The 27,834-nt window shown below is 42.0% G+C and overlaps 1 protein-coding gene across 1 annotated transcript in view; it reads left to right on the top strand.

Annotated features, from left to right (window-relative positions):
- The window catches only part of LOC117508102 (NADPH oxidase 4), a 69,693-nt gene extending 42,745 nt beyond the window's left edge, over nt 1-26,948 (top strand). Inside the window, exons 12-18 of the mRNA XM_034167753.1 lie at nt 2,774-2,834; nt 13,878-13,959; nt 24,555-24,674; nt 24,797-24,905; nt 25,382-25,450; nt 25,850-25,950; nt 26,304-26,948. Of these exons, the coding sequence (XP_034023644.1) occupies nt 2,774-2,834; nt 13,878-13,959; nt 24,555-24,674; nt 24,797-24,905; nt 25,382-25,450; nt 25,850-25,950; nt 26,304-26,424 (663 nt within the window). The 3' untranslated portion in view covers nt 26,425-26,948. The remainder of the gene's footprint in view (nt 1-2,773; nt 2,835-13,877; nt 13,960-24,554; nt 24,675-24,796; nt 24,906-25,381; nt 25,451-25,849; nt 25,951-26,303) is intronic.
- The last annotated feature ends 886 nt before the right edge of the window (nt 26,949-27,834 follow it).

The raw sequence follows: 27,834 nt of genomic DNA, 5'->3' as shown, positions 1-27,834 counted from the left end.
CATAAAATAATTTATGGGTAAGATTTGTATAAGTTAAGAGCACGCTGATATACAATGTAATATGCCAAGTACCTTGAAAAATTTTGGGCATGCACAATATTTTTGACATATGCCACCGTATAGCTCATACGTTCCGCATATGCGGGACATAAGTTGTAGGTAAGTTATGCGGTTGTTGACACGTTACTCATAAGTCAAAATACATCCATTGATGCTGTTCATTGATTGGCTCAAAGATGCAGTCCTCATGCAAACAGAATGTTTCAAATATTAAAACCATTCACATACGGAGTAAATATAAAGTCTTAATCTTACCTGTTTGTTTCAGTTGGATTCATCATCACAACCCAATGAAAAATTAGCCATATAAAGCATCCTCATTTTGGAAAACAACATCTGAAAATACTTTAATTCCATGGCGTGGCTGAGGAAACGTAGCATCCCTCTGTGGTTTGTGCATTTCTCAGCCTGAACCAGAGAACACTGGTACTTTGTGCCACAACAAGAAAATTAACTTATTTTAAAAGTTGAAAGAGTCACAGCGCCTCCTTAATTCATGTCAGCTTTTACCACAGGCATCAGTCGATTCTTCAACAGTCTGCACGCAATGAAAATAAATCCCATGATCCACCAAGAAAAAAATAATGTTAAATTACTCTGTTTTGCCTCTGTGTGGAGAAGAGACACCGCACGACAGTGCATGCAGGCTCAATGACATGCTTGTGAATATTTAAGTGTTCCATCTGCCAAACAAAAAGGTTCTCCCGGCGGTGGAAACACAAACCAAGCCAGACTTAACTGTTCTGACATGTATCACACCATGCAGTACCAACCTGGACCGCTCTGTGGAAACGGGGCTGTCAGCATACACTGGTTAAATCATCAAGGTGTGAAAGCTGCATAATGTATTAGACATATGCCCACGTATGCCAGCGTTTTGGCAAAGTTAAGCATTTTTGAGACATTTTCAAACCTTATAACCAGTCCTTATAATCACCCAAAGTAAAAAAAAAAAAAAAGGCCTGGGAGTGCAGGCTATGACTACACTGTCTGCTTGACATATAGAAGGAGATATATGAGGGCAATAGTCCAAGGATTGATTTGTAAATGAAATTGTACCAATGCAAAAGTACATATGGATAATGATGACCAATTGATCAGAGAATACAGAGTACAGTGGTGATGGAGATATTTACAGCAGTTATGAACCTTAAAGCTCTGTGGTACACAGCATCCATCTGTGGAGAGCTGGCAGAGGCATTCATATAAACAATGTCACCATCATCAAAAACTGGCAAGAAAGTGGCAGCTACAAGCTGTTTCCTGGCATTGAATGTAAAACATGATTTGTTCCTGAAGACGAAATCAACTTTTAGCTTCATCTTCTTTACAAGGTTTTCAATATGGGACTTAAAAGAGAGATGTTCATCACTTAGGATTCCTAGATATTTATAGGAGGTCACAAACTCAGTTGGGACACCTTTTGTGTATGTAATAGATGGGAGAACTGCTGGCACTTTTTTGTTTGAAAACAACATACCCTTTGCACTCTTTTAGCACCAGTTTAAGATGGAATAAGTCTGACTGAATAATGTCAAATGCAAACTGTAAACATTTGAAAGGCTTGGGCAATAGTACTTGCATGTCAGTAAACAATTGTATCATCAGCATAGAGAGGTAAAGATGAATCTGTAATATTTTGACCCACGTTGTTTACATGGATTGTAAAAAGAGTGGGTCCTTAAAACTGAGACTTATGGCACACCATTTGTGACCTTTAGGTAGCTTGATAAATGACCACTGCACACACTGCTTATGACCTGAAAGATAGTTTGAAAACCACCTATGATTGAAGGAGTGTCACTTCTGGGGCACTCCTCATCAGTGAAACTGTGTGTAAAATGTCTCCCTCTCCAAAGTATCACTCACCCTATTCACTACTTGCACTGCAACATCAGACTAGGCATTCAAAGAGTGTCTACATCTGAGCCTCTTTAACAGGGATAATATCCAACATCATCAAAAGTAGTCAGTCTGCAACAGCGATCCCTGCTCCCTCATTGCGCTGACCATTGGAGTGACCAGACCTAAAGTAGTTGTATCCACCCACCAGGTCCGTGGATCCCAGAGAGCACAGTCTCTTCCGTGTGGAGCTTTCTAAGCTCCCTTGACAACAGTAAAAAATGGTCACCCTTGGTGAAAGGAAGGATGTTCCAAGTGCTCAACCTCATAATACGACTCCTTGGCACCACAACAGTCTCCATCATTCAGAAACATGAGGTTTGGTGCTCTTTGGTGGCTTCTGTTTGTCCAGGAATCAGGATCCAAACAGCTTCCCTTCATAGTCCCAAAAAACCGATTGTCTTATCCAGTGTCAAGGTGTGGAAAGGGTTCTTTCCAGACCTTCTGATGCAGATGGAAAAGCGCTATATAAATGTAGTCCATTTACCATATATATTTATGTGTGTGTATAAGTTTTGTTCCACTGCAAAATGGGTGGAATTTAAGACCCTTTTGTTGCCTCTGTAGTTATTCCAGATTGTGAAACAATAGCATAAGACAAAGACGCAACATATTGCAACATAACGCATTGTGTGTATGCCTGTGTGTGGTGTTGTTGAGGAGCTTTGATGACAGAGAATCACATTGAGAGCAGACAGACCCCTGAGGCTTGTAATCATGGCTGCCAACAGGAAGTGTGGGTGTGTGTTCCTGAATGTGTGTTTGAGGTCTTTTCTCTGTGACTCACTGTCTACTCTTTAACTCCTTGTAGTGTCCCACAGAGAACAAGGAAACATTTGGCGTCTACCTCAGAGTCATGGGAGACTGGACTGGTGGGTTAATACACACACAGGCATAGTAATAAGGGGACCTTACATTTGTTTCTTATCAGAACTAATGAGACAGAAGTCCTCTGGGTGGAAGTTACATTTTCACGTAGTTTATTATTTAATTAGTGAGGGTTTTAAAGCTAGCCATTATTTTATGATGCCATACGTTTTTATTGATTTAGTAATTATTATTATAATTATTAGCGTGTTGCCCGTGGTGATCCATGGGCTCTAGATTGGGTAGTGTTTATAAGAAAGAACTTTATTAATCCTGAAGGAAATTATTTACCCATAAAATTATTTACCTATAAAATTGGTAGCTGACATTTTTCAAGGGTGTTAATAAATTGTGCAAAGTTTCTATAATGAGTTGGAATGGCGTGTGAGTCCAGGATGGTTTTAGAACCTTAGACCGCAACAATTTTTAGAAGAACTCTTTTATTTCTTGTTAATGACTTAATTTTTTTTATGTTAATTTGCTGTCTTAATGTATTTATAAATTGTTTAGGTTCTTGTTATCATATGCACACTATTCTTATTAATATTATTAACATTATTATTATTATTTTATTATTACTTCTATTTTGTCATTTGATTTTTCAGTGGACCACAATGGAAATAAGTGTTTTCACTTTCTTGTGTCATCCATGTATTTTTAACATATTTACAATTATTACAATATTATATACTTACACTGACCTAAATAAAATCACGCATGCATGTTTTTAATATATAAATTATTTTACTGCCCCCCTGCTGGAATGGCATGTGCATCCAGAATGTAAATATCAACGTCCATTGTTCCGTATTGTTACCTAATATCCGTAGTTTCTGTAAAAATATTGGTCCTATCAACGTTCCATTTTGGTGGCGTTCATCCTTGACCCAGAATACATAAGCATACCAAATACATACCATACCATACCAGTTTGTCCATGGTCGAAATTGCACTCACGCTTTTATTTTTACACATCCACAAACAGAGACGGTGGGGGAAGACATCAGACTCACAATCCTTCTCACTCATGGTAACGGCAACATGACACTTAACTAAACTGAGAAAACCAGTTGAACTACAAAAACACAATAAATCAGTAACACTAACAACACTGTTAAACTAACATGAACCACAATAAGAACATTCAAAACCCTGAACTCCCATGGTGCATTGGAGCACAATGTCCATTGTTTACTATTTTTAGCTAATATCGCTAATTTCTCCAAAAATATTAGTCCTATCAACATTCCATTTTCACAGCATTCATCCTTGCCCCAAAATACATAAGCATACCAAACGGAAAATGTCAGCTCTCCCCAGTTTCTCCGTGATCAAAGCTGCATACTGTACACGTGTTATAGATTATTATTATTATTATTATTATTATTATTACTATCATCATTACTATTATTATTTTATTATTGTTATTTGCAGGGGTGGTGATCATGTGGTTAGTGTGCTTGTTTTCAGTACATAAGGTTCAAACCCCACCCCTGCCACATTTCTCCATGTAATGTGCAGTTGCGTCAGGAAGGGTATCTGGCATAAAACCTGTGCCAAATCAACATGCATAACCACCTTGGATCTGCTGTGATGAACCTGAGTGAAAATAAGGGAGCAGCCGAAAGTACTTACTTATTATTATGTGCCACAAAAATAATTCTACTCCATTTAAACACAGACCATTTCTAACAGTGAGCCAAGTCATGCTTCCATCCATTTATTATAAGGTGTAATAAGGACCCAAAGAATTGGGTTAAAGTAATGGTGACTCATGGCAATTAAGAGTATCTGTGTTGGAGTCACATCTCTGAGTCTGGTCTGCTTGAGGTTTCTTCTCATGTTCATCAGAGGCCATTTTTCTTTACCTGTGTGCTTGTGCAGGGGATTGGTAAGGTTAGGCCTTACTCGTGTGAAGTGCCTTGAGGCAATGATGTTGTGATTTTGCTCTATATAAATTAAATAAATTGAATTGAATTGGGAGCGCAGAAATACAGAAGAATATAGTAGTTTACGCCAATCAACAGTCATTGTGACTACCTACCTAATATTGTTTCCCTTTTGCTACCAAAACAGGCATGACCCTTTGAGGCATGTACTCCACTAGATCTCTGAAGGTGTGTTATAGTGCATCCAGAAACATAATTTTCTCCATTTTGCACCCTTATTACAAAATGGCGTAACTTAACTTTTTCCCTTACAATTCTGCTCACAACAACACCCCATAATAACAACATAAAAGTTTCTTTTTCAAATGTTTACAAATTTATTAAAAAAAACAACAACTAAGAAATCTTATGTACTTAAGTATTCACACCCTTTGCTCAGTGCTTTGTTGATGCACCTTTGGCAGCAATTACAGCCACACGTATCCTTGATACCTATCTTTCAGCAGTTTTGTCCATTCCTCTTTGCAGCACCGCTCAATCAGGGTGGATGGAGAGCGAAGGTGCACAGCCATTTTCAGATCTCTCCAGAGATGTTCAATCAGATTCAGGTCTGGGCTTTGGCTGGGCCACTCAAGGACATTCACAGAGTTGTCCTGAAGCCACTCCTTTGATATCTTGGCTGTGTGCTTCGGGTCATTGTCCTGATGAAAGATGAACTGTCACCCCAGTCTGAGGTCAAGAACACTCTGGAGCACATGGCGAGAACATGCAAATTCCACACAGAAAGGCCACGGGGGAATTGATCCCACTACCTTCTTGTTGTGAGACAGTAGTGCAAACCACTAACCCACCGTGCTGCCCAAATACTCTTCTCCCCCGATCGCTCAGTTGAGACAAGCGACCACCTCTAGGAAGAGTCCTGGTGGATCCAGACTTCTTCCGTTTATGGATGATGGAGGCCACTGTGCTCATTGGGACCTTCAATGCAGTAGAAATGGTTCTGTACCCTTCTGCAGATTTGTGACAATCCTATCTCGGATGTCTACAGACAATTCCTTTAACTTTGTGCTTGGTTTGTACTCTGACATGCACTGTCAACTGTGGGACCTTATATGTAGACAGGTGTGTGCCTTTCCAAATCATGTCCAATCAACTGAATTTATCCCAGGTGGACTCCAGTTAAGCTGTAGAAACATCTCAATGATGATCAGTGGAAACAGGATGCGTATGAACTCCATTTTGAGCTTAATGTCAAAGGCTGTTAATACTTATGTACATGTAACTTCTTAGGTTTTTTCTTCTTCTTCTTCTTTTCCTTTCAGCTGTTCTCGTTAGGGGTTGTCACAGCAGATCAATTGTTTTCATCTCACCCTGTCCTCTGAATCTTCCTCTCTCACACCAGCCACCTGCATATCCTCTCTCAGCACATCCATAAACCTCCACTTTGTCCTCCCTCTTCTCCTCCTGCCTGGTGGCTCCATCCTCAGCATCCTTCTCCTTATATAGCATAGGTCCCTCCTCTGCACATGTCCAATCCATCTCAGACCTCTCTGACTTTGTCTCCAAATTGTCCCACCTGAGCTGTCCCTCTGATATGTTCATTCCTAATCTTGTCCATTGTCATCACTCCCAAAGAGAATCTCAACATCTTCAGCTCTGCCACCTCCAGCTCTGCCTCCTGTCTTTTTGTTAGTGCCAACTTCTCTAAGCTGTACAACATAGCTGGTCTCACTGCTGTCTTGGAAAGTTTCCCCTTCACTCTTGCTGATCTTCAGTCACAAATTACTCCTGCCACCTTTCTCCACCCTGCCTGCACTCTCTTCTTCACCTCTCTACCACACTCTCCATTACTTTGGACAGTTGACCCCAAGTATTTAAACTCATCTACTTTCACCACCTCTGCTCCTTGTAACTGCACTATTCCACTGGGCTCCCTCTCATTCACACAGATGTGCTCAGTCTTGCTTCTACTGACTTTCATTCCCCTGCTCTCCAGAGCATATCTCCACCTCTCCAGGCTAGAGTCTACTTGCTCTCTACTCTCACTACGGATCACAATGTCATCTGCAAACATCACAGTCCATAGGGACTGCTGTCTGATCTCATCTGTCAGCCTGTCCATCACCATTGTGAACAAGAAAGGAGTCAGAGCCGATCCTTGGTATAATCCCACCTTCACCTTGAATGAGTCTGTCATTCCGACTACGTATCTCACTGGTGTCACACTATCCTTGTACATGTCCTGCACTACCCTAACATACTTCTCTGCCACTCCAGACATCCTCATACAATTCCACAACTCTTCTCGTGGCACCTTGTCATAAGCTTTTTCTAAGTCCACAAACACACAACATAACTTTTTCTGGCCCTCTCTATACTTCTCCAACAGTATTCTCAGAGCAAACATTGCATCTGTAGTGCTCTTTCTCAGCATGAAACCATATTGCTGCTCACAGATCTTCACCTGTTTTCTAAGCCTAGCTTCTACTACTCTTTCCCATAACTTAATGCTGTGGCTGATCAACTTTATTCATCTGTAGTTACTGCAGCTCTACACATCACCCTTGTTCTTAAAAATAGGAACCAGCACACTTCGTCTCCACTCCTCAGGCACCCTCTCACTTCCCAAGATTTTTTTAAACAATCTGGTTAGAAACTCCACTGCCATCTCTCCTAGACAATTCCATGCCTCCACTGGAATGTCATCTGGACCAACTGCCTTTCCACTCTTCATCCTCTTCATAGCTGCCCTCACTTCTTCTTTACTAATCTCTTGTACTTCCTGACTTATTCTCACCACATCATCCAGCCTTTTCTCTCTGTCATTTTCTTCATTCATCAGCTCCTCTACCTTCTCAACACACACTCCTCACTTGTCAGCACATTACCATGTGCATCGTTTACCACCCTAATCTGCTGCACATCCTTTCCAGCTCTGTTCCTTTGTTTGGCCAAATCAGTACAAGTCCTTTTCTCCTTCCTTACTATTCAACTTCTTGTACAGCTCATTATATGCTGTTTCCTTAGCTTTTGCCACGTCTGCTGTCTACTTTCTTCATCTCTCCGACTATCCCAAAACTTTTTGCCAACCTCTTTCTCCTTATTTCCTGGACCTCTTCGTTCCACCACCACATCTCCTTGTCTTCTTTCCACTATCCAGATGTCACACACAGTACCTTCCAAGGTGTCTCCCTCACCACATCTGCAGTACTTCTCCAGTTGTCCAAAATTGCTTCCCTTCCATCCAGTGCTTCTCTCACCTGCTCACTAAATTTCACACAACAGTCTTCCTCCTTCAGCTTCCACCATCTGATCCTTTGTTGAGGTTTCAATCTCTTCTTTTTCTTTACCTCTAAAGTCATCCTATAAAGCACGATTCTATGCTGTCTCACTCCACTCTCTCCTGCCACCACCTTACAATCTCCATTTTCTTTTAGCTTGCATCTCCTGTAAAGAAGATCCACCTGTGTGCACCTTCCTCCACTCTTATCTGTGACCCTGTGCTCCTCCCTTTTCCTAAAGTCGGTATTCACCACAGCCATTTCCATCCTTTTTGCAAAATCAACTGTCATCAGTCCTTCCACACTCCTATCCTTGACACCATATCTACCCATTACTTCCTCATCACCTCTGTTCCTTTCTCCAACCTGCCCATTGAAATCCGCTCCTATCACCACTCTTTCATGCTTGGGCACACTCTCCACCACCTCATCTAACTCACTCCAGAAATCTTCTTTCTCCTTCATCTCACAACCTACGTGTGGGGCATATACACTGATGATATTCATCATCACCCCTTCAATTTCCAACTTCACACTCATCACCCTGTCAGACACTCACTTAATCTCTAACACACTCTTAAGGGCCCCTTCACACATAACATGATTTAAGTCCACTAGCACACAAAGTCAGAATTGCATGCCAATCGTGCCTCCAACGCCTTGTACACCTGTTGCTACCAGTATTTGCACACACCAGCGACTGAAAGACAGAGTGTGCCTTGTGAGAGACCATTCGATCCCTCTCCTGGCAGGTGTTGGCCAAATTCCAGGTGACACATAAACATCTAACACTGCTCGATTGCTACTTAGAAAATGTGTGGCTATTCACGCTGTTAGCACGAAAACAGTCAGCAGATGGTCACTTTTGAGCTGGATGTGAAATTTGTCTAAGTGCCCCCATGAGTAACACACACGTGGCCTGCATGTGTATTGCATGTATGTGCGTGTCGTGCCCCCCCCAAATCACATGTGGCGTACATGTGGTTTGCACCCCCCACCCTATGCTGCACAGACATGATCACATGGGGGCCGGACAGGCAGATCTGATCGCACACAGCACAGCGATGTGCCTGTCAGCTGCTGACCAGAGACTCACTGACACATAACTCGCACACTAAGTGACATGTTGGTGTGTGCGCTGGACAGACGGGGTGTGGCCGCCAACAGCTGCAGCTGTTGGTGACCTAACAGCTGTCCACTGTGACGTGCGTGTGTCTGCTTGCTGTCCTCACGTGGACATACATAAAAACATATATCGCTGTTGCGACGGGCTGCAGTGAGCAAGTGCATGGCATGCACATTGACAGGCTGCTCAGGTGATACGGACCGTCAGAACATGCAGCGGGCGATCTGAATGTCACATCACCCACGTAAGCTCTGTTCCACATGACGCAGTGTGCCGTTCACAAGACACGCATGTCGGCCGGACACACGCGCAGGGCCGGCTGGACACACCGGACCAGTAGATGTGGACATAAGAGTGCCCTGCTTCATTCTTGTCATTTCATGGCTCTACGTCTGTGACCATGGGTCATCTACAGAGGAACAGACAGTTCATACTTGTCTTGTCTGCTTGATAAGAGGGATTCAACAAAATGCGTTTTTTTTATGGTGTGTGATTTTTTTTAAAATACATTTATGTTCTTGTTGATTTCAGGCATTTTTCCACACCTTTTACAGGATAGTGATGTTAGCGCAGTGGTAAAGTTTCTGGCCAGCAGTCAGAGCTTTTGTAAATTGCAGGTTCGAATCTTGTGGGTGGCCTGTATTTTTCTCTCTTTTTTCACAGCAGCCGCGCGATGTGGTTACACATGCTCCAGCTGCTCACACTGTGTTCCCGCTGCGACGGTGTTGTGCACAAAACCGTCACAGCGGGATTGTTCACGCCTGCCTGTCGGCTCAGTGTTTTCGTGGTTCACTCATAGGAGCTGTTCCGCTGTGATTTTCCCTGATTTGTACTTATTCAAACGATGTGTGAAGGGGCCCTACCATACTCTTCCTTTGAAATGACCCCAGCACCATTTCTCTTCCTGTCCTCACCATGATACAACAACTTGAAACCACCACCGATGCTCCTACTCTTACTTCCCTTCCACTTGGTCTCTTGTACGCACAATGGGCCTCATGTATCAACGTTGTGTACGGCGATATTTGAGCGTATATGGGGTGTACGCCAAAACGGCTGCGCTACTTGGCATTTATCAATGTGGTTGTTGGCGTACGCTGCGCTGAAAATATACACCAGGTCGAGAGGTGGCGTAAATTATACACCAAAATGAACCAGCGCTGGAATCCACATAGAAATGAAGATGATCAATATGATAAACAGTGCCATTATACAAATCAGTGCATATGTTACATAAATAACACTTTCCTGATTATACTACATAATAATCAATACAAATCCCGCTGTTGCGGGATTGTTATGGAGCACGATCCGTGGCTACAGTGCTGACAGGAAGGAAAGCGCTGCTCGCCTTTTTCTCCAGACGTCGAGCCTGGAGCCAGAGCAGTGCTGAGCTTAACTTTATGTGGTGTGATCGTTTTAGACTATGAAATTGATAATTACAACTGTACTGATGTCATTCCCTTAATTCGCCCGTGCTGCAATCAGGTTTTGTCGTCTCCATTCGTTTGTCACAATACAATAAATAAAGAGGTACATTTTAAAAATAAAGAAATCTGACAAATTAGGCGTGTCTTATTAATTGAGCGAGCAAATATCCACATGTCAAGAATTATTGACATGTGAATAGAGAATACAGTGGTCCCTCGCTATAACGCGGCCTCGCAGTCCCGCGGAGTATTTAGTCCAATTTTTCATGCTATTAATTTTTTTTACAGTGTTCTGTGTTCTGCGTGTCTGTTTATAAGAATCCTCTCGCCCAGACGAAGAAAGAGCGCCAACAACTAGGCCTACTCATAACTGTGTTTCTCACACGGAAACAGCACCTGCTGCTGCGAGGTGCGAGTGGAAAAGGCGCGGCGCCAGGACGCAGGCCCGATCTGTGGAATACTGGTCAGTCACTATTAATAATTTGTTATGTGTCCAACCTCGTTCGTTGATCGTTATAATTAAATTCGTTAGTTCTAAATGCCATGATAATTATTTATAGGAAAACGTTCTATTTTTATTTCTCAAACAAATGTTTGGGCCTGAAAACAGTTTGGTTTTATTTTCCTACTAAGGTTTGAACTTTGAGAGTGTTTACACACAAGAGAAAACTGAGAAAATGTTCATGCCTGATTGTGAAAGTGTATAATGTGGGTTTACAGGGGTTTTGCAGCTTTGAAACGTCTATAATAATTGTAAAAAATAACGCTGACTATGTCGCAGTTTCGTGTATTACGGGCTATTTTTTAGAACGTAACTCCCGCGATAAACGAGGGACCACTGTAACACTTTATTGATTATATACTACAAAACAATTGATACAACGGCCACTTTCGGCGCTCTATTGGCACGCATCGTGATTGGTGTGTTGTGTGGGCCGCTGAAGAGGAGGTACTGCTGGCCCACCACCACCAGAGGGCGCCCTGCCTGGAGTGCGGGCTCCAGACACCAGAGGGCGCCGCCGCCTCACGGGAGCAGCTACGGTGACAGCTGTCACCCATCACCTGAGACAGCTGACGGCAATCATCAGTGGGGTATATCAGCAGGACGGCACCTCCACCTCATTGCCGAGATATCGTTTCTACCGGAGAGGTAACGTATCGAAGCTAACGGAGTGTATCTTTTTGGATTGTGCTTGTTTGTGGATTACTGTTCCAACGAGAGGTGGAGGTAACTTCCCTGCTGTTCGGAGTCCTGGGTGCAAACGCGCCCCCATCTAACTGTCCTTTGTTCCTCGCCAGCAGTACCAGGTCCGACACGCGGAGGCAGTGGCCACCTGGGAGTTCGGGACTTGGCGGCTCCAGTATTCCCGGGGTCCTGTGGCGGAGGAAGCCGTGTGGTTCCGGTCTTACCTTGGAGAGGCGTCTCCTATCTTCGAGCCTGCCCACACGACACTTTTGTGAATTGACTGTTGTTCATTTCCGTGATTGGTTGTATTCGTTGTGCACATTCACAACAGTAAAGCGTTGTTATTTTGACTTGCTCCATTGTCCGTTCATTTGCGCCCCCTGTTGTGGGTCCGTGTTCCTACACTTTCACAACATGGTGAAGTTCTTTTTCTTTGCCGTCTTCCTGGCTTCCATGTCGTAAAACGAGGGTGTGTCTGAAGCGGAGTCTGAATATTTATGGGCGTGTTTATTATAATTACGGTCGTTTTCACCCGCCGCATTTATCAAGATCACGTCAGGCGTACGCCAGAAATGGGCAGGTGCACACTGCTTGATACATGTCACGGCAACTTTGGTGTATTTCAAGTTTACGCCGTAAATTTACGCCACAAGTGCGCAACATTGATACATGAGGCCCAATATGTCTACCTTTATCCTCTCCATCATATCAGCCAGCTCTCTCCCTTTACCAGTCATACTACCAACATTCAAAGTCCCTACTCTCATTTCTATCCTTCTAGTTTTCCTCTTCTCCTGCTGTCTGTGGACATGTTCTCCTCCTCTTCTTCTTCACCCAGCAGTTGCCCAATTTCTACCGGGACCCTGTTGGGCAACGGCACCGGTGGGATACATTGTTAACTCGGGCCTTGACCAATCCGGTATGGAAATTCGATTCTTAGTCTTCATGGTTGGGTTGGCTTGTTTTAAGCCAGATGCCCGTCCTGATACAACCCTCCTCATTTATCCGGGCTTGGGGCCAGTATCGCCAACCGAACGGTCCACCTAAAAATCGGTCCGCCCTTTGCATCTGCGCATGCGTCATTAGCCGCGGTTCATGGATTAAAACCTTGTTTCTGCTTCAAACTGCACTCCAGTCATCATCTATCTCAGCGACAGATATCTGAAGCTTTTGTACAACAATCATTTCCACATAAATTCAGCATTGTTTCATCACAAAAGGCAGTGGAAGCAATCAGAGCGCCGCGGCTAAATGAGCTGCTACCTGATGCGTTAACCGCGTGTCTGTCATTTCAAAGCCTCACAGGATTTCGGCGAGTTTCTGCTTAAATTGGCCTTGTTTCTGTTTAAAACTGACTTTAGGATGGTTTAAGAGGTTTTACCTTTATCATCTGATGGTTAATAATCCCATTAAGCCATTTGATTGCTTTGGGTGAAGAGACGCTGTCTCAGACGTGCTGCTGTGGTCCAAAATGACGCATGCGCAGATGCAAAAGGTGGACTGATTTTTAGGGGCAGACTGTTCGGTCTGCGACACCGGCACTCAGAATGTACTGGCTGCACACCCCATGTGGGTGTGTATTTGCAAAAATTTATTTATTTATTTTTTAACATTTTCATTATGGTGTATTGTGTGGAGCATTTTTAGAAAAAAATGATTTTCATTCATTCAGCCTTTTACTTTGTGCTCCAAAAGAATTCCTGCTTCATGTCATCATGCCCCAGCTTTCAGGCACAGACACATAATATGTCCATAGTTCTGTGTGAGAACCGTAAATCTCAATGAAGCCATGACTTTCTCTTATGTCTGTTATGGAGCCTTGTTTACTTGACTTCATTACAGGTGTGTTGGTATGCAGCAGAACAAAGGCTGCGGCCTTCACAGGTGGTACATAAACACACACATTCCACACTGTTTTCATGCTCACATGCTTTCAGAAAACAGGAAGCCTACTTATTTGTGTTGGACCATTCATCTGCTCCATGGAGGACACCTGCTGTCAATGTGCAGAAAATACAGTGTACTGACTATATAGAGAATGTGCATTTTGCATAATAACACAGGTTGTATATGTTAAATCAGTGGATAAAATAAGAATTTCAAGTAACTGACGCTGTAATTCTGCCCTCTCCACAGAGCGTTTCACACAACTGTTACTACCTGCACCAGGAGCAGTTTTGGAAATCCAGCCTGTGATGCCACAAAGGAGATACCCTAAGTATGTGTGTCTGTGTGTGTGAGACAGGCATAGGAAAGTATTTTCCATCATGTCATTCACACTGAGCATTGTGTTATTTAAGTGAAACATATCACAGAATATTCAAGAGCACAGACAAGAGTAACAGTTTGACAGAAAAGTATTCCAAGTACTTTATTCTCAGCTTTTAAATAGTTCTCAATCAAAATCCACGTGTATAAAATTCTAAGTAATTTGGCAAAATTAAAAATAATCTACTTGGATTTGGTAATAAACTCTTGTACATCAAATATTTAAGATGGGAACAGTTAGTGAAGTGTTCTTTTTTTTGTTGTTTTTTTTTTTTTTTTTGTCCAAGAAAACATGTAACAGACCCTCCAGGAATTTGCAGTGCCAGGATTTTAGCAATTAATTTGACAAAGAATTCAACTAATATTCTTGTACATATAGAGAGATTGAGGAGTATATCTCTTTATATCTACCATATTTTCTGGAGTACAAGTCGCACTTGTTAAAAATGCTTCTTGAGGAGGAAAATTCCACATGGAACTTGCACTGGAGTATAAATTGCACCTTTTTTCTTTAATTTTGGATTTTAGTGCGTTGTTGTACTGTACTTCTTATTATTGCCATTTATTCTTTAATTATTGGAGCATATTTTGTTTAGTGCCTGTTAAAGTCATATATAAATAGCTACTATAATTGTTATTATGAATAACAAACACATGATTTTTTTTGGTATATAAGCCGCAACTGAGCGCGTGTCCAGCCGCCCCGTGTGTGTCCACTGAGCGGCGCGCCAAAGGACAGACACTGCATCATGTGGAGCAGAGCTGACGTGGGTGATGTGACATTCAGATCATCAGCTGAGTGTACACATGATCAGGCGGTCCTTTTCACCTGGCAAAGCCTGTCAGTGTACAACACGCTGTGCGGCCACTGCAGCCCATTGCAAAGGCGATACATGTTTTTATGTATTTCCATGTGAGGACAGCAGGAACACGCACACGCCTCATGGTGGACAGTTGTAAGGTCATGTCCTACAAAACACGGTAAGTGTTCTCCAGCTGTGACGTCCAGGTCCAGAGATCTCAAGAGCAGCGGCTTGCGTGGACACGCCCATCTTTTCATTCAGCCCACAGAACAGTGTCACTCTTGTTTTCTTTGCTGTGTGATGATTATTTATTTTAGTTATGTGTTATGTAATTGTGTATGTAGTTATTGTACTATTTATTTATATACACTCAACAAAAATATAAACGCAACACTTTTGGTTTTGCTCCCATTTTGTATGAGATGAACTCAAAGATCTAAAACTTTTTCCACATACACAATATCACCATTTCCCTCAAATATTGTTCACAAACCAGTCTAAATCTGTGACAGTGAGCACTTCTCCTTAGCTGAGATAATCCATCCCACCTCACAGGTGTGCCATATCAAGATGCTGATTAGACACCATGATTAGTGCACAGGTGTGCCTTAGACTGTCCACAATAAAAGGCCACTCTGAAAGGTGCAGTTTTGTTTTATTGTGACCACCATTTGCCTCATGCAGTGCAACACATCTCCTTCGCATAGAGTTGATCAGGTTGTCAATTGTGGCCTGTGGAATGTTGGTCCACTCCTCTTCAATGGCTGTGCGAAGTTGCTGGATATTGGCAGGAACTGGTACACGCTGTCGTATACGCTGGTCCAGAGCATCCCAAACATGCTCAGTGGGTGACATGTCCGGTGAGTATGCCGGCCATGCAAGAACTGGGACATTTTCAGCTTCCAAGAATTGTGTACAGATCCTTGCAACATGGGGCCGTGCATTATCCTGCTGCAACATGAGGTGATGTTCTTGGATGTATGGCACAACAATGGGCCTCAGGATCTCGTCACGGTATCTCTGTGCATTCAAAATGCCATCAATAAAATGCACCTGTGTTCTTCGTCCATAACAGACGCCTGCCCATACCATAACCCCACCGCCACCATGGGCCACTCGATCCACAACATTGACATCAGAAAACCACTCACCCACACGACGCCACACACGCTGTCTGCCATCTGCCCTGAACAGTGTGAACCGGGATTCATCCGTGAAGAGAACACCTCTCCAACGTGCCAAACGCCAGCGAATGTGAGCATTTGCCCACTCAAGTCGGTTACGACGACGAACTGGAGTCAGGTCGAGACCCCAATGAGGACGACGAGCATGCAGATGAGCTTCCCTGAGACGGTTTCTGACAGTTTGTGCAGAAATTCTTTGGTTATGCAAACCAATTGTTTCAGCAGCTGTCCGAGTGGCTGGTCTCAGACGATCTTGGAGGTGAACATGCTGGATGTGGAGGTCCTGGGCTGGTGTGGTTACACGTGGTCTGCGGTTGTGAGGCTGGTTGGATGTACTGCCAATTTCTCTGAAACGCCTTTGGAGACAGCTTATTGTAGAGAAATGAACATTCAATACACGAGCAACAGCTCTGGTTGACATTCCTGCTGTCAGCATGCCAATTGCGCGCTCCCTCAAATCTTGTGACATCTGTGGCATTGTGCTGTGATAAAACTGCACCTTTCAGAGTGGCCTTTTATTGTGGACAGTCTAAGGCACACCTGTGCACTAATCATGGTGTCTAATCAGCATCTTGATATGGCACACCTGTGAGGTGGGATGGATTATCTCAGCAAAGGAGAAGTGCTCACTATCACAGATTTAGACTGGTTTGTGAACAATATTTGAGGGAAATGGTGATATTGTGTATGTGGAAAAAGTTTTAGATCTTTGAGTTCATCTCATACAAAATGGGAGCAAAACCAAAAGTGTTGCGTTTATATTTTTGTTGAATGTACTTGTCATGGCTATGTTCTCTGTGTATTTAATTTAACACATAGTGTGCACTCAGCTGTCATTTCCAGCTGTCGGTGAATGGCTGGGCCGTGCTGTGTGCGCTCAGACATGGCTGGCTAGTCTCCATGTGATCTTGTCTGTTCATAATTATTAGCATGTCATGCAAATGTGCCATCCCCCCACATGCCACATGTGTTGTGGGGGGAGTGCGATACACACACACGCCACATGTGTAGAGGGGGGAGCCAACACACTGGCACGCCACATGTTGCGGGGGTGGGGGGTCGCCACAGTCACACCCGTGTGTGTTACTAGCTTACGCCACACTCTTGGGGCACTTAGACAGTTATCACAAACAGCTGGAATGTGGTCAGCTGCTCTCTCTTCTCGTGCCAGGACCGTGATTAGCCCCGCCTTTTCTACAACCCCATGTAAAAGAAGAAAACTGGGATCACATTAATACAGAGGTGTCATGGTTGGACTTGTGGATTATTTTATTCTGGGTTTTATTTTTGTCTTTTGATGTTATGGTTGGTTTTGTTTTCCCAGTATTCTCTTGTCTTTTGTCTGGGGGTTTGGTGTTGGGTATGTCTTTTTTGTTTGTTCTCCTGTTGCCATGCCCTGTTCCAGATTTTTCCTCCACAACTGTTTTTTACAACCCCAATTCCAATGAAGTTGGGACGTTGTGTAAAATGTAAATAAAAACAGAATACATTGATTTGCAAATCCTCTTCAACCTACATTCAATTGAATACACCACAAAGACAAGATATTTAATGTTTAAAGTGATAAACTTTATTGTTTTTGTGCAAATATTTACTCATTTTGAAATGGATGTCTGCAACACATTTCAAAAAAGCTGGGACAGTGGTATGTTTACCACTGTGTTACATCACCTTTCCTTCTAACAACACTCAATAAGCATTTGGGAACTGAGGACACTAATTGTTGAAGCTTTGTAGGTGGAATTCTTTCGCATTCTTGCTTGATGTACGACTTCAGTTGTTCAACAGTCTGGGGTCTCCGTTGTCGTATTTTACGCTTCATAATGCGCCACACATTTTCAATGGGCGACAGGTCTGGACTGCAGGCAGGCCAGTCTAGTACCCGCACTCTTTTACTATGAAGCCACGCTGTTGTAATACGTGCAGAATGTGGCTTGGCATTGTCTTGCTGAAATAAGCAGGGACGTCCCTGAAAATACGTAGCTTGGATGGCAGCATGTGTTGCTTCAAAACCTGGATGTACCTTTCAGCATTGATGGTGCCATCACAGGTATGTAAGTTGCCCATGCCATGGGCACTAACACACCCCCTTACCATCACAGATGCTGGCTTTTGAACTTTGCGCTGGTAACAATCTGGATGGTCTTTTTCCTCTTTTGTCTGGAGGACACGATGTCCATGATTTCCAAAAACAATTTGAAATGTGGGCTCATGAGACCACAGCACACTTTTCCACTTTCTGTTCATTTCAAATGAGCTCAGGCCCAGAGAAGGAGGCGGCGTTTCTGGATGTTGTTGATGTATGGCTTTCGCTTTGCATGGTAGAGTTTTAACTTGTACTTGTAAATGTAGTGACGAACTATGTTAACTGACAGTGGTTTTCTGAAGTGTTCCTGAGCCCACGCGGTAAGATCCTTTACACAATGCTGTCTGTTTTTAATGCAGTGCCGCCTGAGGGGTCGAAGGTCACGGGCATTCAGTGTTGGTTTTTGGCCTTGCCACTTGCGTGTAGAAAGTTCTCCAAATTCTCTGAATCTTCTGATTATATTGTGGACTGTAGATGATGGAATCTCTAAATTCCTTGCAGTTGAATGTTGTGAAACATTGTTCTTAAACTGTTAGACTATTTTTTCACACAGTTGTTCACAAAGTGGTGATCCTCGCTTTATCTTTGCTTGTAAACGGCTGAGACTTTTGGGGATGCTCCTTTTATACCCAATCATGATGTTCACCTGTTTTCAATTGTGTTCTTTGAGCATTCATCAACTTTCCCAGGCTTTTGTTGCCCCGTCCCAACTTTTTTGAAATGTGTTGTAGGCATCCATTTCAAAATGAGCAAATATTTGCACAAAAACAATAAAGTTTATCAGTTTGAACACTAAATATCTTGTCTTTGTGGTGTATTCAATTGAATATAGGTTGAGGAGGATTTGCAAATTATTGTATTCTGTTTTTAATTACATTTTACACAACGTCCCAACTTCACTAGAATTGGGGTTGTAAGTGTCCAGAGAGAGGTGTTGGATGTTAGTGTGTAGCACCTGGAATTTGGCCGACACCTGCTGAGAGAGGGGTTGAATAGGTACTCTCTGTTTTTTGGCTGCTGATGTGCACGAATAGTTGTCGCGACAGCCGTACGAGGTGTTTCATTTTTCACGAATGGTATGCAATTCCTCCGTGCGCTAGTTGGCTTCAATCGTGTTATGTGTGAAGGGCCCCTAAGCAATGTCTGCAGGCAACCTGGTGTCACAGCAAGTCGTGCTTCAGCAGCACGAAATATACATTAATCTGTTGCTTCATGATATTGTGACGAAAAGCTCCCCATTTTCGTCACAGCAGCACAAATTCATTCTCATTCATTCTGTGACGGGTGCATGAAATTAAAAGTGAAGCGGGGGGGTCAGGGTGGTTATGGTTAGGATGGGGGGAAGGAGTAAGATTAGGTTATGGTTAAGGTTAGGGTTGGGGGTGGGAGTAGGGTTAGTAATCGCGAGTTAAAAAAAAGCTGTGTCACAAAAATTTGACTCATTTCGTCACAGGAGCACGAAAAAAAAAACGTGACTGGTCTGCTGCAGGTAGATCAGTGGGATAAGTAGTTAGGCTACCAACACATAGACTTGGTTTGATTCCTAGTCACGGTACCTGTCTGTGTCTTTGAACAATAGTCCAGCAGTTAAGGGATAGAATCGTGCACTTTTTTACTAAAGCACCAAACTTTGTCCAGGGACTCTTTAGGTTATATTAAGTCATGTCAAAGCTGGAGACATTTGATTTTAGTCCTGTATCCTGCTTTTTATAAAAGGGTGTTTGCATGGTTGTAATACAGTGTATATTTTGCTATTCATAAGACAATACGATCATATGGTTATTATGTAGGGGGCCAGTGATCAAGATTAGACATTGTTAAGCTGTAGAGAATGGCTACTGCAACTAGTGCAAAGCTATACTGAGCTTATGTGATCATGTATTGTCCGTCATGCGGCGTCATACGTCGTCGTACATTCTTATACATTAGCAGGGTGGTATGTTTCAAAATGGAAAGAGGTACAGGACTTATTTCAGGCCTGTAGGGATCTTTAACAGGCCTCTACCTCTGAGACATAAAATTAGGTCACTGTGATCTTCCTAGCATGAAAGCTATAGAGAGTAGTTGACACATTTGTGCATATCTAGGAAGTTTGCTAACCAGGTATTTACAATGTTTTCAGTTAGAAAATATGGTGATAATCGTCTTAATACCAATAACGTAAAATAATAATAACAACAACAACAATAATAATAATATCATCTATAAAAACTGCAACAAAACAACATAATGATGGTGGTGAAGATGTTTAAATGTTTACTCTTTCTAGTAGTGTGCTACAGTTTTTGTGTTACTGGATTTGAACATAAATAGTCATGCAGAATCTAAGTTATAGAAGTAACTGTTATAGAACTACAGTGTTCTTAAATTGTAACATTAATTTACCATTATTTTTTAAGAGTGTAAACTATGTTTAAGTGCATTTGTAGCATACTTTCTTTTTCTATGCATGTAAACAGCTTTCAGTCACTTTAAGTAAATTAAATATAGAGTCATGATTTTATGTTATGGAAGATATAGCATAAGGTAAACTGAGTGCTTTAAATTGTAAACTAAATGGTTATGGCCATAAAAACAAAATTGATTTCTTGTAATTAATAAAAAAGCATTTCTTTCCGTTCAAACACTGTTGTTATTTTAGAGTGTAAATATGTTAGAGTGCATAAGTAGCATCTTTCCTTTGCCCTATGCTCGCAAACAGCTTTATTGCATAGGTATATTAATATTCACGAGTGATACAATATTAGTCACTTTCCCTAGATTAACGCTTTTTCTAAGAGTGTAAGCACACTGAAGTACATTCGAAGCATCCCTACTTAGCCTTAATACATTTTTCATAACCTTCAAGTTTATATTATAAACTTAGACATTTGGATAAGAGTTTGTCATGAATTATATGCTGTAGAAGGCTGAAAATGGTTATTCTCTTATGCTACGTTTACACATAACGACGACAAGTCACGAATGCCACGAAGTCCACATTCTTGGCCGCTGATCACGAATATGATGATTCGGGGCAGAGGCATCAGGTGTCCTCAGGAACTGCTGCAACCTGTTACCACACGTTACGATTAATGGCACATGTTGCCGGAGAATTATCAGGAACCATTACGCACGGTCAAGAATAGTGTTCCACGTTGTTACGCGTTATCGTGCGCTATTGCGTGTAACAGCGCATCGTTAAGTTCTGTCATGTTGTGAACGAGGTGAATTGTCTCCACACACACACCCATATTCATCCAACCGAATTCAGATCACTCCAGTTTTTCAGAAGAACTTTGTGACTGCATGTGTATGATGGGGGTGTCTATCTGAGCCCACTTTTGCTGACAGACAGGATCCAGTCTTCAGTTGTTTGCTGATGACATGACTGTGTTTGGTAATGGGGATCATTTTGGACAGCTCCTGGACATTATGGAGAGGGAACTACAAAGATTTAAACATTTGTTTGATTTAAATAAGTTATTGCTTCATTTGGGTAAAACAAAGTGTATTATATTTGGAAATAAGCCCAGGAACGTAAGTAGAAATTTATTATTGAATGATGTAGAAATTGAAATGGTAACTGAAACTAAGTTGTCATGGTTTGGGGTGTGTCTGTTCCCTTTGTTTGCCACGCCCTTCCCCTGCTCGTCCCCCACACCTGTGTTTGATTTGTTTTAATCGCTCCCTCTGTTTTAGTCCGGCTGTGCCTGCTCTCCTTGCCAGATCGTTGTGCTTGATATAAGTTTCTTGGTGACAAACTAAGTTGGAAAACTCATATAAACTAAATCCAAAATCTCAAAAGTCATTGCGATCATTCTTTGCATGTTCCATCTATGACTTACTGCATTGAGGTATGGGGAAATACATATCAAACAAATATAAATCCAATATTTCTGTTACAAAAGAAAGCTATAAGAGATAAGTAAAAAAAAAAAACATATCGGGAGCTAACAAATCCATTGTTTGCTTGTTTGCACATTTTGAAATTTTGGGAGTTGGTTGATTATTTCACAATACAGTTCATGTATAAAGTTAAAAATGAACTCTTGCCTCAACATGTCCAGGAATTGTTTAAAATGAGGGAGTCCTGTTATCATCTGAAAGGAATTTCAGTATGACTGCTTAAAGTATTGTACTACTGTAAAAAGTCATGTATCTGTTAAAGGGGTTAAAATCTGGAATTACTGCCCTGATAATATTAAATTATCTTGTACTTTGGCTGGCCTGAAAAGATCTTACAAAAATAACAAAATTGCTTCTTATAGTACTATACAGTAGTGTTCAGAATAATAGTAGTGCTATGTGACTAAAAAGATTAATCCAGGTTTTGAGTATATTTCTTATTGTTACATGGGAAACAAGGTACCAGTAGATTCAGTAGATTCTCACAAATCCAACCAAGCATTCATGATATGCACACTCTCAAGGCTATGAAATTGGGCTATTAGTAAAAAAAAAAAAAAGGTAGAAAAGGGGGTGTTCACAATAATAGTAGTGTGGCATTCAGTCAGTGAGTTCATCAATTTTGTGGAACAAACAGGTGTGAATCAGGTGTCCTCTATTTAAGGATGAAGCCAGCACCTGTTGAACATGCTTTTCTCTTTGAAAGCCTGAGGAAAATGAGACGTTCAAGACATTGTTCAGAAGAACAGCGTAGTTTGATTAAAAAGTTGATTGGAGAGGGGAAAACTTATATGCAGGTGCAAAACATTATAGGCTGTTCAACTACAATGATCTCCAATGCTTTACAATGGACAAAAAAACCAGAGACGTGTGGAAGAAAACGGAAAACAACCATCAAAATGGATAGAAGAATAACCAGAATGGCAAAGGCTCACCCATTGATCAGCTTCAGGATGATCAAAGACAGTCTGGAGTTACCTGTAAGTGCTGTGACAGTTAGAAGATGCCTGTGTGAAGCTAATTTATTTGCAAGAATCCCCCGCAAAGTCCCTCTGTTAAATAAAAGATGTGCAGAAGAGGTTACAATTTGCCAAAGAACACATCAACTGGCCTAAAGAGAAATGGAGGAATATTTTGTGGACTGATGAGAGTAAAAATGTTCTTTTTGGATCCAAGGGCCACAGACAGTTTGTGAGATGACCCCCAAACTCTGAATTCAAGCCACAGTTCACAGTGAAGACAGTGAAGCATTGTGGTGCAAGCATCATGATATGGGCATGTTTCTCCTACTATGGTGTTGGGCCTATATATCGCATACCAGGCATCATGGATCAGTTTGGATATGTCAGAATACTTGAAGAGGTCATGTTGCCTTATGCTGAAGAGGACATGCCCTTGAAATGGGTGTTTCAACAAGACAATGACCCCAAGCACACTAGTAAACGAGCAAAATCTTGGTTTCAAACCGACAAAATTAATGCCTTGCAGATGTGAAGAAATCATGAAAAACTGTGGTTATACAACTAAATACTAGTTTAGTGATTCACAGGATTGCTAAAAAAGCAGTTTGAACATAATAGTTTTGAGTTTGTAGCGTCAACAGCAGATGCTACTATTATTGTGAACACCCCCTTTTCTTTTTTCTACTAATAGCCCAATTTCATATCCTTAAGAGTGTGCATATCATGAATGCTTGGTCTTGTTGGATTTGTGAGAATCTACTGAATCTACTGGTACCTTGTTTCCCATGTAACAATAAGAAATATACTCAAAACCTGGATTATTCTTTTTAGTCACATAGCACTACTATTATTGTGAACACTACTGTATATTAAGTACCGGTAAATTGTTTTTTTTTTTTCTGTTCTTCTGTTTAATCTGTGCATCATACTGTTAAGTGTTCTGCTATGTTCAGATGTTTGGTGTATTGATTAATCTACAAACAATTTTGCTCGTCTTCTTGTTCTTTTCTTTTTTGTAGTTGCTGTTATGAGTGCATATATATGTGTATATGGCAACTCGTGATAGGAGTGGGCGTTTACAAGCTTTTGCTTCAGCCCACACACAACTGGGATATTGTGTTTTTATAATTGTTTGAGGTTATGTTTGCGTTTGGTTTCTTTGTTTGGTCTTGTGAGTGATTTCTTTTAACTTTTTGTGTGTGTGCCAAATAAAAATTCAAATTCAAAAATTCAAAATTCACGGGCTAACACTTATGTACAAATATTCACTCTCTTGTTTGCACCTTCAGTGAATGTATAGTCACCAGGTAGTTTAACGTGCGTAACTTTGGACTGTTGAAGTATCCAAAGAGATTCCTGACAGAAAGGACCCTGGTCAGCTTTGAACCTCTGTCCTTAGATTTTTTTACCCCAATGCCAACCGCTGCCTCAACATGCTGCTTTCACTGAGTATTTCAACCTAAGTGTCTGTGACAGCATCACTAAAGTTATTGATGTGTGTGTGTGTGTGTGTGTGTGTGTGTGTGTGTGTGTGTGTGTGTGTGTGTGTGTGTGTGTGTGTGTGTGTGTGCGTGTGCGCGTGCGTGTGTGGGGTCAATTGTATTTTGGGTCTGTGTCTTCAGGCTGTATGTGGATGGTCCATTTGGGAGTCCTTCTGAAGACGTGTTTAACTATGATGTCAGTCTCTGCGTCGCCGGTGGAATCGGCGTCACGCCTTTCGCCTGCGTGCTGCATGCTCTGCTGTGAGTGTGCAACTCGAGTCATTACTCAGTCTATTCACCAGAAAACACAAACACGTGCTCTTCCAAAGAATGCACATTCCGAGAACATATTTTTAATTTCTTTCTTCTTTCTGACCTCACAGGGACGGCTGGACGGGTTTCAGGCTACAGAGGTTGTACTTTGTGTGGGTCTGCAGGGAACTCCAGTCCTTCTACTGGTTTGCTGAGCTGCTGTGTGCCCTGCATCACAAGGTCAGGACAAAGTCTGCATCCTGTCGTGCAACAGTCAAAACATTTGGGAACCACAGCACCACTTATTAGAGCACATACCCTTAACAAGGACCAGCAAACAAACATCTGGATCTCAAGTCTGCCCAGAAGAAACTGGCTGTGTGGACAAATCTTTTGTGCAACACGCACACCTTCTGATTTTTATCAAGACAAGTAAACAACCTTTTTGAAGTACTGGAAAAAGCCACAATAACCATTTTTGCAATATTAAGTCAGACGTCCATCCACATCTAGATTATCACTAAAACTGATTGGGTTTATCTTTTTTGTATAATTGTTTATTCACCAATTTTCATGTCCTCCTCTTTACATGTCTGGTGGAGCTTTTCCATCACAGCTAATTAGGAATGAGGGTTGCTTGTTGTCTTTGTTGCTAAATGAATCTGAACATCTGACCTTCAATGATAAACACTCATCTCTACATTTTTGATACTCAGCTGTGGCAGGAGAACAGACCGGACTACTTCAATCTGAAACTCTACGTCAGCCAGACAGCCAGCCTGCAGGTAGCTCGTGCACGCACGCACACACACACTTTTTTTGTTCACTCAGATCTTTTCATTCATCTGCTGTCAGTCTTTTCACACCACTAGAGGGCACTGCAACACAGACAAAGACTAAAGTCCTCCCCTGAAGATGCTGTTACATTTTTCCACTTGCTCTTGTGTAATTTCAACTTGATCAAACTCTCTTCATTGTTTCTAGCTTTGGTAGACTTCCAGTAGCCACTGGAATAATTGAATATGTTGTTGCTCCACTTCAGAGGTCAAAAGTGTTTAAAACCACCACCATGCTGAACAGTTTGTATCCACACTACGTGCCCATCTGCTCAATATTGCAGCATCAGAAGATGCTTGCATTACACGTAATTGGTATTTTTCTGTGATTGACTGCTTTTTTTGCAGAGTATACCTCAGGAGAAGTACCGCCCACTCAGCTCAAGGTTGCTGGTTGGTCGACCCAGGTGGAAATTACTCTTGGATGAGATTGGGAAGACCAATAGAAAGTGAGTACAGTAGGAACTGTTTCAACAGTATATTTCATTTGCTCATTTGGAATGTTAACGACAATGTTTTGCCAGTTTGTTTGATGAATGAACTCAGATTTGTTTCACTCACTGGATTCCATGAACATTCAGTAAGGGCTGCTTCAGGACATCATCTTCATACAGCGAGCAAGTGGCAGTAAATAGGGACACCAAACTATACAAATGTGGTCATTTTATTTGATTTGGGAATAATATTGTGACCTCAGTGCTCTGACTCATAACCTTCTTTCTCTCTCTATTCATCCCTCTCTCTCTCTCTCTCTCTCTCTCTCTCTCTCTCTCTCTGTGTGTGTGTGTGTGTGTTGTGTCAGTAAGCGGGTCGGTGTTTTCTGCTGTGGACCAAAAAGCATCTCCAGGACTCTGCACAGACTGTGCAACTCCTCGCGCACATCTGGAACAGTCTTTGAATTCAACAAAGAATCCTTCAGCTGATGGTGCATCAGAGCTGCTTGTCACACTCTGAGGTCTGGTTCAGTAAAGAAGCACAACTTTGCAGTATTTTCACAACTGTGAGGTAGCAGGAACCTGTAATACTCACAGAATCTCTTTGTGTTTCATCTGCATTAGTACTCACTGTGGTCCGAAATCCAAGTGTTAGCTTCTGTACAAGTGTGTAACTTCTGAAACAGTTGCAGGTTTTAGCAGGAGCATTGATTCTGATCATAAAACTCACCAGTCCAAAGACCATAACTGAAACCAGCCTGCCGCATTGACTTCACCACTGATGGTCTCTTTTCACAACCTGAATTCATGTTTGTGCCTTTTTTTTTTTCTTTTTTGGTGAAAATGTCTTTGTTCATGTCGGTGACTAATTTTAATATTCAGCTTCTGTTAAGGAAGTGAGATGAGATGTTGGGCTACCAATAGTGATGCACATATCAGTGTTAAACATCTGCACCACTTGGCTGCCAAAAATATGCACTGAATAACGTACCAAACCTGACCCCAATCACTGGAAAAAGAAAAAGCCAAAACAGATTACTGTCTGACTGTAAATGTATTATAATTTATATTTTAGAATTATGATTGGGTGCAGTTAGGTTATGCTATTTAAAGCTAGAATTGGTAGTCCTGGAGAGTTAGCAAGAGAGCTAGGAAAATTTGAAAGTAGCACCTCCTCTAGGTTCCACCCCCTTCCCCCCTACCCCTTCAGTGCACCGTCCAAAGTCACACCCCCACAAAGTTGAATGCGCATCTGACTGTGGCATTCAGCGGGGCAGAGGAGAGCTGACTAAAGGCCCCCTGACACGCAGTAGCAAGCACGTCATCGTGATGATCCCACCGGCTGTGTTCAAAGTTGGACGCCATTCTTTGTTCTACTGGCTGCCACGCGCTCTGCGCTGGATGCCGTGTATGCAGAATAATTATTTCATGTCGGATTAATCATTTTCTCTGCAAATTGGGCGTTGAAAACGGCTGTAATCACTTCCTGAATCACAGAGGAACGCTCCACCTTCAGCCGTTTAACAAGCCTAACAAGCTGCAGAAAGCATTTTGAGACGTCTAAAAAGGTAATTATTTGTCATGTTTACATTGTCATGGCTTAGTAAAACAGTTGTGTGTTCTTTCCTTCTTGTGTGCAGCTGTTAAATATGTTTATAACAGATTGTTATAAACATTTAATCATTAGTGATCAATCTCTGCTCCCCTCCACAACATGTCTTTTTCCTGGTTCTCTCCCTCAGCCCCAACCAGTCCCAGCAGAAGACTGCCCCTCCCTGAGCCTGGTTCTGCTGGAGGTTTCTTCCTGTTAAAAGGGAGTTTTCCTTCCCATTGTAGCCAAGTGCTTGCTCACAGGGGGTCGTTTTGACCGTTGGGGTTTTACAAAATTATTGTATGGCC

This window comes from Thalassophryne amazonica, chromosome 4 (assembly GCF_902500255.1).
Source record: "Thalassophryne amazonica chromosome 4, fThaAma1.1, whole genome shotgun sequence".
Lineage (NCBI taxonomy): Eukaryota > Metazoa > Chordata > Actinopteri > Batrachoidiformes > Batrachoididae > Thalassophryne > Thalassophryne amazonica.
This window is presented reverse-complemented; position numbering and strand designations above follow the sequence as displayed.